We start from the raw sequence: 12,207 nt of genomic DNA, 5'->3' as shown, positions 1-12,207 counted from the left end.
CTTATGTAAACGAAACGCACGTCTGGCGTACTAAATTATAATCCTGGTACCTTTGATAACTGTTTACTGGTGTACTGAACTTTGTCAACTAGTAGCAAGAAAAAATCTTGCACATAGTGTCAGTCTAGTACAAAAAGAAGCAGAGTTAAAGTTTTCATATAGCGTTAACCTTGTCCTGAATTTGCCACTGGAAGTTAAACAGCAATCCATCATTGTCATCATCAATATTAGAAATTTCCCGATTTTGTCTTCCATCAATGTAAATTATTTTACAGTCTCAGCATGCAGTCTTACTTGTTAAGTTTAAGTTCAATTAAAATCTTGTACAACTGTAGCATTCCAATCGATGCATGTTTAACTTTATCAAACTTTCAGAAAAAACTAATTAATCTACCTCCTAAATGATTGTACAATTGACAATATTTACTTAAACTTTGCAAGAATCCTGTTGGGAGTACATTTTTATGGTCTGACTTCAAAGGTAGTTTGTTCATTTTTTCTAATAATTGTTGGTTTGTTCATTTGTTCATTGGTCTGTCTGTCCAACTTCAGGTTAAAGTTTAAGGTAAAGGTAGTTGAAGTCCAATCAATTGAAAGTTAGTTCACATGTTCCCTATTATATGAACTTTCTAATTTTAATGCCAAATTAGAGGTTTGACCACAATTTCACGGTCCACTGAACATAGAAAATAACAGTGTGAGAGGGGCATCCATGTACTATGGACACATTCTAGTTTTCACTATAATTAGGAGCTGGTCTTCGGTTAGGCTTTATAACATTTTCTAAGCATAGTTTAGATCAACTAGAAATACATCCATCTTTTGTTTACAAATCAGCAGTCAGTTCAATTACATCCCCTTCAAGATGTCTGAATGGAATTATTTTGCTGCAAACATTTCTTCCCATTTTAGTCTGATTAGGTTATACATTCATATGTACCAAGATATAACCATATTGTACTTAGTAAGTAATTTTAAACAAAGACAATTGTTACTATTTGTAGACTTCAACATGCTGTGAAATCACATCTCTTTCGATACTTTATAACAGCATCTGGTTATTTGTGAACACTAAAATCTATTTTAGCTAATCTATTGTGATATCAAATTTGTCTTGACCTATTGGCATTAGATTCTATAGTGGATTCAAATGACTATTATAGTTTAATTTTAATCTCATACCAATTTTCAAAAGCCATAAATTTTTTGGTGATATTTTGGTAGAAAAATCACTTTAAATTGTCACTGGTATTTGAAAGTTGACTCTTTCATTATGTAATTACATCAAGTAAAGTAATAAATCATGAAAAAATAGTGATAAAGTATATCAGTGCATGCATGTGAAATTAATGAGACAGTCTTACAAGTGAGAGGTTAAGCTAGCTATAAAACAAGGTTTAATCGACCATTTTCTTCATAAGAAATGTGTGCACCAAATTTGGAAAATAACTGTTGTTATCTATTCATTTGATATTTTGATCTTTTGATTGCTGTCTCATGTGTTATGGCATTTTCATAAGGTTGCTGTCTCATGTGTTATGGCATTTTCATAAGGTTGCTGTCTCATGTCTTTTTGATTATTTTTGTCAAAGGATTGCTGTCTATGTCATGGCATTTTCATTAAGTTGCTGTCTCATTTCGTTTTAATTATTTTTGTCAAAGGATTGCTGTCTATGTCATGGCATTTTCACTAGGTTGCTGTGTCATGTATTTTGGCTATTTTTGTCATAGGATTGTTGTCTCATGTCTTTGGGCATTTTCACTAGTTTGCTGTCTCATGCCTTTTAACTATTTTTTTTTCAAAGGATTGATGTCTCATGTCTAATGGTTTTCTCATAAGGTTGGTGTCTCATGTCTTTTGGCTTTTTTTCAAAGGATTGCTGTCTCATGTCTTATGGCATTTTCATTAGGTTGGTGTCTCATGTCTTTCGGCTATTTTTGTCATTGAGTTGCTGACTCGTGTCTTTTGACTTTTATTTTTATTGGGTTGCTGTCTAACTTACATATGAATGACATTCTATAGTTTTGAGTTATTACCTAATATATGATTTCAGTAGTTGGACAAAACAAACTTACATTTTGTTGGGTGGCTGTCTTATTTACAGATGAATGACCTTTTATAATTCTGAGTTATTATCCAATATAATATTTCGGTAGTTAGACAAAAGAAACATCCATTAATGATTAGAAGTCGGAAATCAAATCTGGAAATCAGTGTTTCCGTATGATTAATTGGTCTGGTCATCCGTTATGGTATAAATGTCGAGATGTATTTCCAAATACGAGATAATTGACCTAGCTTTATTGTACAATAAATCATCAGATGAGTCCAGAAAATCTAGCGACAGGGTCAGTTGTTAAACAAACTAGATTTACTGGTATCAATTATTAGGAAAATTCAGCAGTAAATATCATCTCTGATATGACATCATTGATCTATAACAACATTAATATTTTTAGGTAAAATCCATTCATGTATTAACCAAAGTACAATTCCAAGTCAAGAGCTTCTTAAAACAAGTTATTTGAGTTTTGTGTAATCAGTTTGATTTCAAAAGCTGTCAGTTTTCTTTTTATCTTTTATTAGAATTGGGTTAAATATGACACATTGAAAGTCAATAAGTACAAGGTGAGAGGTCATTCTTTGATGGCAAAAACTAGAATTTCTTTTATATGGTGATTAGGTAAATCTTAAGTTGGAAGTATTTTTTGTAAGAACTCCTTTCTCCCTAATGAGCAATTTTGATTAAGACTTGTTCTTGTCATATACAAAAGGGTTAGGTACACTTGGTTTGTTAGTATCTGGCAGAAATTGCCATTTACTCACTGAGTGTTTGTTTACATCCCACATAATGCACATTGATATATAAAGGTTGGTCGCAAGTACTTTTAGCAGTTGGTATATGGAATGATTGTAAGAATGACATTGACTTCATTTTCATGTTACAGTGTTGAAGCTTAACATTTTGTGATTCAAGGTATGTTAGAAGAAAGTAAACTATAGTTAACAGGCTATTATTTGAACTTGGAATTATTTTTAATTATGGAATTTGCATAATTTCTTGTGCTTGAAATTTTTAATAGATTCCATGTTTATTCACCATTATAATGTTTTGAGTTGTTCATAACACTTTCCATACAATGTATTTTGTATAGGTAGTGTTGTGCGCGGCACAGTACATTCTATTGAAAATGTACTATCTTCTTTGTAATAGAAAGTGTTGTGTACAGCACAGAACATTAAAGTATAGAATAAACATGGAATTTATTGAAAAAATTTCAAACCAAGATTGAAGAAACTATGTAAATTCCATAATTGATAATAATTCCAAGTTCAAATAATAGCCTGTTAGTTGGTGTATATGAAATGAATGAAAGGCATTCATGTCTGTCTAGCAGGATTCATCTTACCTAGGTTTCATTTTCGTAGACTATAGGTAATGAATTGTTAAAAAAAATGATCTTAAAAACACTTTCAACATAAATTCAATCATGATCAGGCAAAATATATCAGTATGTCCACTCTTATAAAATTAAAATATATTATTGTTTAATTTTGTCATCATTTATATACAAGTCAATAAAATAATACTTAATCAATAATAAATTACTGCATTCTTATTTTTCTAGTAATGTGATTTTTCTCTGGCTTGAAGCATTATTATAAGCGTATGTCTATGAAGTATCTTGTTCCTATATTAGAAAATAATATCTAGAAGCCATCTCCAATTAAAGTCTTTTATGTGCAACAGTATGGAATTTTATGGACAGTCAGCCCACGTTTGTCATGAAATTTTTAACCGAAAGTTATTTCAATTTCATGACATAATGTACTTAAATAAAAATAACGGAAAAACAGTCATAGGATGATAAGAGCATTGATTTACTAGAAATACTTGTTATTATTTTGGTAGGAAGCGAGTAGTTAATTCAACTTCAATTGATTTTTATGTAGAAACTCGACAGATCACAGGATCTTTTACCGTGGAAGGAAGGCTTCTTATTTGACTGTTGTGTTTCTGTAGTATCCACACTGTTTGATTTCTTTATTCAATGAACCTTAGCTGCAATTATTGTTCAATGGAGGAAAATTTTTCATGTATTGTATCAGGGTTAATTGTACTAGCTCAAATTGCTTGGAATGATTATAGTTCAAATTGTATTGTTTGTAGATATAAATTTTAGACGAGTCATTGTCATTTATAGTAAAAAAAAAAAATAAACTTCTTCGTTTGGTTTATTAATAATGATATTATGAATAAGATGAAAAATATTCTTAAAATTGACATTTTGATTGTTAATAATATTAATTCTGATACATTTGTAATTAAAAAAAAAATTCAAATGCAAAATTTAGACCAGAGTTTTCTGCGTTTATCAATACCATTAAACGAAGAAAATACTACTGTAGTACTAACCACTTTGGTATCCATCTTGCTAACTACTGATTAAATGATGAAACTGCAATCATGAAAATTCTTTTTTCATATAACTCTTTAAAAAGAGAATACATAAACATTTATTTATAATATCCAGTTGACATGCATTTAATTTTATTTTTATAGTTTTCAGGACATATCATAGTGATGTAAAAATAATGGGTTAAATGGTTTGTTTCTAATTTGTGATTTACTATCTATCCCTTTTCCTGTGAAAATATAGGAGTATTTTCATTTCATTCAAAAGTTATTTTTTTAATCTTTCAGGAAGACGCAGAACACAGAAAGAAAGAGCTTGAAAAAATGCTTGATGAACATCAAGAAATAGTACAAGAAATTGGACGATCATCATCAAGAGACAATTTAGCAGAAGACAATAGAGACCATTGATGTTATCAGTAACTATGGTTACAAAGACTTAAATTGATGTTCTTCCAAAAAAAAGGATTGTTAGAACTTAAAATGAACATCAAAAGAATAACAATATAGTTTTTATTCCACAGTGAAATGAAATGGAATTGAAAATGGAGTCATCAAAATGCTTGTAACTTAAACTGAAAGTTTGTTGTCATGGAAATTTTAAAAAGTTACATATCAAAGAGTTGTCTCCCTCTGGTATACCAGAATGCATCTGTATATTTTTATTGAAAAGTCAGAATCCTTTTAAAACAGTTTGCACGATATTGTATACATATTATAAACATTGAAACTTCATTCATATCAAACCTAAAATTGTTTGTATGCAGTATTGGTAAACAAATAAAAATTCTGATTTTTTAAAATCTATTCTATCATATCAATTAATTGAACAACATGTTATTGCATTGCATTTTATTTAAACAACATGTTATTTCATTGCATTTATTATTGTATATTGTTAGGTCACACAGGCAAGATCAATTATTGCGAAATTTAGGAAATGCTGCATTAAGAACTTATGCTATCAAAATTTAAAATGGAAGCTTTGATTTTTTTCACAATAATTACAATAAAATCGTAAAAATTTTGCTTTTAAGTGTGCAAACTGCATTGGCAGTGCAACATTGTTGACTAAGAACTAATGTCTTTAAATTTGGACAAGTTTTTTTCTTAGAACTTAAATGTCTTTAAACTTAGACAACATATTTTTTTTTAATTCATCTAACAAGTGTAAAGATAAGAGTGTCATTATGTCCTTGATCTCTGTGAATGAAAACTAAGCATGCTTAAAAAGCAAGTATATTTTTAGAATGTTCATGTTTTGATTAATGTATGGTTAAACAAAATGTGAAACATCTTTGTGTTATCTGTCCAGTAGAAATGTTTTTATATGTATATATATAACATCGCCTGTGGTTATAATAAGCATTCATGCTGTATTCGTCCAGTCATTCATTAACAGTATAAAGTGAATTTTCTTCCGATGCTATTACGAGCATTGTTTGAAAGGATTTTTCTTAAGCTTTTTGCTCAAAGGCAGCTGCTGCTGCTTTTGTTGTTGCCACTTAATGATAAATTTGAGCATAAAATCAATTGACTACTTTTTGTACAAGTGGACAAACTAATTGGATAATATTAGGTACGGATATGTTTCTTTTGTAATTTCTTATTTTTAGAAATGTGTGCGACAAATCCAGGAAGTAAGAATCAAAATGGCTTTAGTAAATCAATATGACTTTAGTGAAGATTTCTCTTTGGTGAATAAAAGAAAGAAAAGAATAGTGATGATTTCTCTTTGGTGAATAAAAGAAAGAAAAAATTCAAAAAAACAGATTAAACTCAAGCTACACATTGTATTGATGCTCGCAGACTCCTTAAGATTAATAAATCTAAATATAGAGTGTAAGATTTTCCTTGAATTGTAATTTTTCCAACAATTTTAATATCTCTGTACAAAAAAAATTACAACAAAGTCACTTTGAAAATTTTTGAATTAACTACTTCTTTTCTTGCAAGAATATTGGCGAACATGAAGGGTTTCTGCTGTAAATTTTAAATTAGATTTAAAAAGATGTATGGAATCTAAGAGGTTCTTTTTTTTAATAATAAAAAAAAAAACTTACAGTTCAATGGTAAAATTATAAAAACATTTTTTTTTTAATCTCGGTACTTTTACTTTTTCTCTTTGATATCAACCATCTTTATGTTTACAACATTGATTAAATTGATGTTGACCTCAGGAGCGAATTTTTGCTGGTTTGATGTCATTGAACCCTATGTTCTATTGTGACACTGTTGCTGAATTTTCTTGGTTGATCTTACTGTGCCTATCCAATAAGCTTTGTGGTAGTTAATTACCTATTGCCTGACCAGTTTAAAAAATTGTCAATACAATTTGTCCATTTAAATTGTACAACAGGTATTGTGAGAGCTATTATCAAAAGGTGGTCATTTAACTACCTGTAGATTTACCTGGTTTGTTTTTGACAGAGCTAATTTAAATGAATTTAAATGAATGATACATGTAGCTAGCTTGCTTTCCTCATGTTTAATGCCCTGAATGAACTATTCTATTTAGGTATGGGATATTTTACATTAAATACACAATTTGTTCTTTCTAATAAAGATATTTATTGTAAATTTATTCATTTTGCTTACAATCACAAATAAATCATTGCTGGTAAATCCCACTTTCATAATGAAGAATAAAGCATTGAAATTTCTATTCACTAAGCCATTTGTACTTTTTTTGATATATTGAAAATAATTTTTTAACAGTAATTCCAATTGAAGTAGATCCTGAATATTGAATGAAACTTAGCATCACTACTATTCCATTTCAGGAATCTTAATATAACATGACAATATATCCCATTAGAAAACACTACGCCTCACATAATTCATCTTGTAGAATTATTCACAAATAGATGGGCTATCCAAAAAAATCCATTTCACAAACACTTTAATTCCATTTAAGAATCAAAAACTTAAAATACATCCCACATTAAAAACACCATGAAGCAAACATATATCTCCTTTTTTATAAACTAAATTCACTGATTAAAATTTCCATCTCGACTATTTAGAGACACAAAAAGAAATGGCTTAAAATGTCCCATATCTAAATAGAATAGTCTATTCAGGACATTGGTCATGATGCATGAGGAAAGCAAGCTAGCTATCAGTCATTTAAATTTTACCTTTTAGGAATAGTGAAGATTTTTTTACTGGGTAGTTAAATGACCACCTGTTGATGAGCTCTCACAATACCTATCATACAATTTAAATGGACAAATTGTGTTGACAATTTTTTATTCTGGTCAGGCAATAGGTATTTAAATACCTCAAAGGTGATGGGATAATGACAGTAAAATGAAAACATCATCAACACCTGAGGTTCATATCTTAAATTTTCCAGTTTTAATCATGTTGACAGTGTTGTATTTACTATTATGACTAGGTCAGTTTATTTAAGGACTTATGAATTGTCTTAAGCTCATGCTTTTCCCAGCTGTACATGCTTGAATTATGAATTTGTTTATAGAAATATGATAAATATAGCAATAAGAAAAAGTGGATTGTTTTGTTATGTTTATTTCTATGGTAAATGAGGGAGGTAGACATAGGTTAAGGGAAATAAGTCTTAAAAATCATCAGTACGTTTGTGTCTACCATTTTCATTAATATATTTTAAGCTTCTGGGTTACATAGATTATTTCCAATCTGTTTCGGGTAATTGTTTAAAATTCATTGATGAAGCTTGACTTTTTCAAATGCATAACTGATTAAGAGTTATCTCCTCATGAACAAACCTCAGCCCCCTTAAAGAAAAGACTATTAAAAGTATATTGTTATTAACATTTATAGCATAAACCATCCATGTGTTTTTCTATAATAGTATCATTGTTGAAAGAGCATTCAAACAAACTTTTTACATCAAAATTATTGAGCAGGTTATTTGGCTGTATATGAAAAAATAAATAAAGCTGTTATACTTTTAATAGCAATTTCTTCTGCAATCTTTAAATGCAATTCATCATTTGCATGAAAATGAACATATGCTTTTTGGATTATATGCTGTTACAATAAGTTATAAAATGAACTTTCAAATGATGACAGTTGTACCAAGCTAAAACACTTGAATTCTATTAATATTTTTTTTGCAAACTTTAGTCTTTAGCTTTAAATCAGAAGGGAGATAACTCTCAGTTATAAAATCCAAAGGGAGATAACTCTCAACATCTTATTTAATATTATATTTGTACAAACTCTATGATCAGGAGAGAAAAGTTGATGAAAATTTCCAGATGAAATTAATTTATTTTAAGAATTGTAAATATTGTTGAATTGTAAATAAATTCAAACCATTGTTTCATTCATAACCATTCTTCATAATTTATAATCATTCCAGCATTTTATATCTATATAATAATGTTCATTCCTACCAAAATAAACTACCATGCTAAGAAACAATTACATATTACAAAGTTTTAGGTGAGGTGTAGAGGGAATATATTTTCCCTTTGATTGGGGGAAAATGTTTTGCATATAAAAAATGTCAAGAAAGAAATTTTTTATCATCATCACTCGCCCTTATTTTTATCAGGGTGCACTTTGATTAAAAAAGTATATTTTTTTTTGCATAAAATTGTCAAAATTTACATGAAAGTTAACTTTCTGAGTTAAACAATAGATGGGTTAACATCAAGCTTCGTGATAATTTTCAAAATTCTCCTTCATAGCAACTTTGAATGGTGCACCACAGAGCCAAAATATAAATCACCCTATACCTGGAAGAAAAAAAAAGCGTGACCACACAAAGCAGCATTAAAATTTTGACTCCTTAGAATTAAGTTGTGTTTAAAAATGTTGATTTTAAATCAAACACACATATAAGGTTTTCATTGCATAAAAAAAAGATTTGGTATATAAATATTTTTTATGACCTATAAAAATCTCTGGAGTACATATCAGATTTTTTGCATTTTCTAAATGATTTTTTTCATAGGCATCAGGCATTTATGTACATATCTTTTGATGATCAGATGATCAATGTAACTTTCAAATTGTATTTTCACCTTGGAAATATTTAAAAAAAAAGTACAGGTGCAACTTTAACATATGAGGAAAATTTACTTTTTATTTCTCTTGATCTTTTGATAATGTCGTCTTTACCCTCTTATAAAAAGTTATTTGTATAGCTGGCTTGTAATTTTGGTTGTCAGGTTAATCTGTTAATTTGAATTAAAATTATGGTAAAGAAATGAACACATTGCAGGACGAACAAAATTACCTGACTCAAGGTATCAATGTAGATTTCTGTTGATTTACATGTACATGTATTACTAAAACAATAATTGTTTTGTCCATTGAAGTTGTGTCAGCAAAATTACCTGACTCAAGGTATCAATGTAGATTTCTGTTGATTTACATGTACATGTATTACTAAAACAATAATTGTTTTGTCCATTGAAGTTGTGTCAACTTTACACGTTCATGAGTCAGACTTTTTTTACAGAAGCCATGTATACTGTTGTAGTACAATAATTATGAATTACATGGATTATTATGTAATACATGCATTTCCGTTCAAGTGCATTTTGTTTTTTGCATTTTTTACATGTGACAATTTGTCATTTTTGAATTGTATATTTTGACGACATGAGTGATGCATTATATCATAGAACGTTTTAAGATATTTTTCATTATACATACAATTCTTTCAATACAAGAATTGTATTGTTTTGAAATGTCAATATGTACATTTTTTTACCCAGCCCAGCTGACTGATGATGTGACAATATACCCATTGTACAACAGTGTCTCATTTTTGTTCCCATTCTCGGCAAGAATTGTGGTGTACTCAGAATGACGTGTATTTAGATCTCAAATATCTGTGTTTTTTTAAACTATCATATTCTTATTCCAAGTTTGGCTAAGTTTTGACTGTGGCACATTACAATTTTACAATTAGCAAAAAAATGAGACTTGCAGACAGTCAATTTTGTTCATATGTTTTATCTCAGGTCATACTTTCTACTTCACACAGGGAGTGTATTTGATTTTTAAGAGATCTAGATTGAATATATCAAATTGATGTGGTTTGTTTAATTTTTTCAATATCTGTATGGAGCATAAGTATATGCATGCATTTTACAAATGGATAATTGGTACTACTGAAAAGTACATCATATGTGGAATACACATTGAGTTATCTCCCATATCTCAGTATTTTTATTGAAATTTGAATTAAAACTCCAGTAACCTATGATTAATTATGTTGATGCATTAAAAAAACAAAAATCCTATTGTTCCATTCCTTGGAAAGATATATAAACAACATTCTACATCTATAGATATCTTTTATCAAGCAGTGTGTTTTGATTTTTTTTTCTAGTTTGTGTTCAGCATACATTTTCCTTTCAAGATATAAAATGAGTTAAGAAGTATATGCTGGTTGTTAAGCAACTAATTTTAAATCAATCAACTTATTAAAACAGTTTTTAGTTTTTTAAAACATTGAATTGTTGCAGGACTGTAGGGAGCAACTATTTCATTTTTATGCAGTTGGGTGAGAAATTGGTTTTACAAGAACACATTTTTTTTTCACAAAATTTACAAAACTTTTTTATTCTTCTTCTTTATTTTTTTTTTGTTGTTGCTACAAGCACATCCATTTTTTTTTATATATTGATAGATTTGTTTGTGATCATGGAATTGTTTTAAATGTCTGCCTTTCCTTATAATTGCAATCGTTGCTCCCTTTATACAATGTTATTAACTCCCTTGCTGAAATAATTTCTGACTGTTCTGTTGTCAAGACTATTAACCAATGGGACATAATATTGTGCATGTACTTTTTTTTATTGATGATAGTTATAAAGCTGAAGACAAAAATTCAGTTTTTCCTTGCACAATTAATAAAAATATTTTATGTACCCTGAAGTTTTTCTTACATTTATTTGACCAAAAGACATAAAAGAGGGGCAACAGATACCAGAGGAACAGTTAAACTCATAAATCGAAAATAAACTGACACAACATAGAAAACTAAAAACTGAGCAACACAAACCTCACTAAAAACTGGGAATGATCTCAGGTGCTCCAGAAGGGTAAGCAGATCCTGCTCCACAATTCTCATCTGTGTGAAGGTACCAAGTTAACTGTTAGTTACCTTTAGCTCATCAGTATATGATTAAATGTCATACTGTAAATTAATTAATTTTCATGGGTAGTATAAAAAAAAAAGATGTGGTATGATTGCCAATAAGACAACTATCCACAAAAGACCAAAATGACACAGACATTAACATTTATAGGTCACCGTACAGCCTTCAGCAATGAGCAAAGCCCATACCGCATAGTCAGCTATAAGTGGATTGTAAAACTTTTGTATATTTGTTGATACTTTAGTTTTGCCAAAGGTTTGCATATAAGCCAATAGAAATTTTTACCAATAAAATCCACCTTAGATTAATATCAAATAAATAATGAATCCACAATAACAACTGTCTTTAGTGAATTGAACATTTTTTGGGATCGTATAATGGTATGATGTCGTCTGCGTTGTCGTCACACGACACATTTGGTTTCCGGACAATAACTTTAGTTTAAGTGGATGGATCTCTGTAAATTTTTTTACAAAGGTTCAATACCACAAAAGAAAGGTTGGAATCGAATTTAGGGATGATGGTACCAACCATTGAGGAAATAGGGGCCCAAAAGTTGCCAAAAACAAGCATTTTTCTAGTTTCAGGATAATAACTTGTGTATAAGTAATTTGATTGCTCTGCAATCATACCACATGTTAAATACCAAAGGTATAATGGTTGGGATTCATTTTGGGGTT

The 12,207-nt window shown here is 29.3% G+C and overlaps 1 protein-coding gene across 4 annotated transcripts in view; it reads left to right on the top strand.

Moving 5' to 3' along the window:
• Nucleotides 1-6,143, top strand: part of LOC139516106 (uncharacterized) — a 76,594-nt gene extending 70,451 nt beyond the window's left edge. For all 4 annotated transcript variants that reach the window (XM_071305959.1, XM_071305957.1, XM_071305958.1 and 1 more), the window contains one exon: nucleotides 4,707-6,143. In XM_071305959.1, coding sequence (XP_071162060.1) covers nucleotides 4,707-4,738 — 32 coding nt within the window. In that variant the 3' untranslated portion in view covers nucleotides 4,739-6,143. The remainder of the gene's footprint in view (nucleotides 1-4,706) is intronic.
• The last annotated feature ends 6,064 nt before the right edge of the window (nucleotides 6,144-12,207 follow it).

The sequence above is a fragment of the Mytilus edulis genome, chromosome 3 (genome assembly GCF_963676685.1).
Source record: "Mytilus edulis chromosome 3, xbMytEdul2.2, whole genome shotgun sequence".
NCBI classification, from domain to species: domain Eukaryota; kingdom Metazoa; phylum Mollusca; class Bivalvia; order Mytilida; family Mytilidae; genus Mytilus; species Mytilus edulis.
Note: the sequence above shows the minus strand (reverse complement) of the source record. Positions and strands in the feature narration are given on the sequence as shown.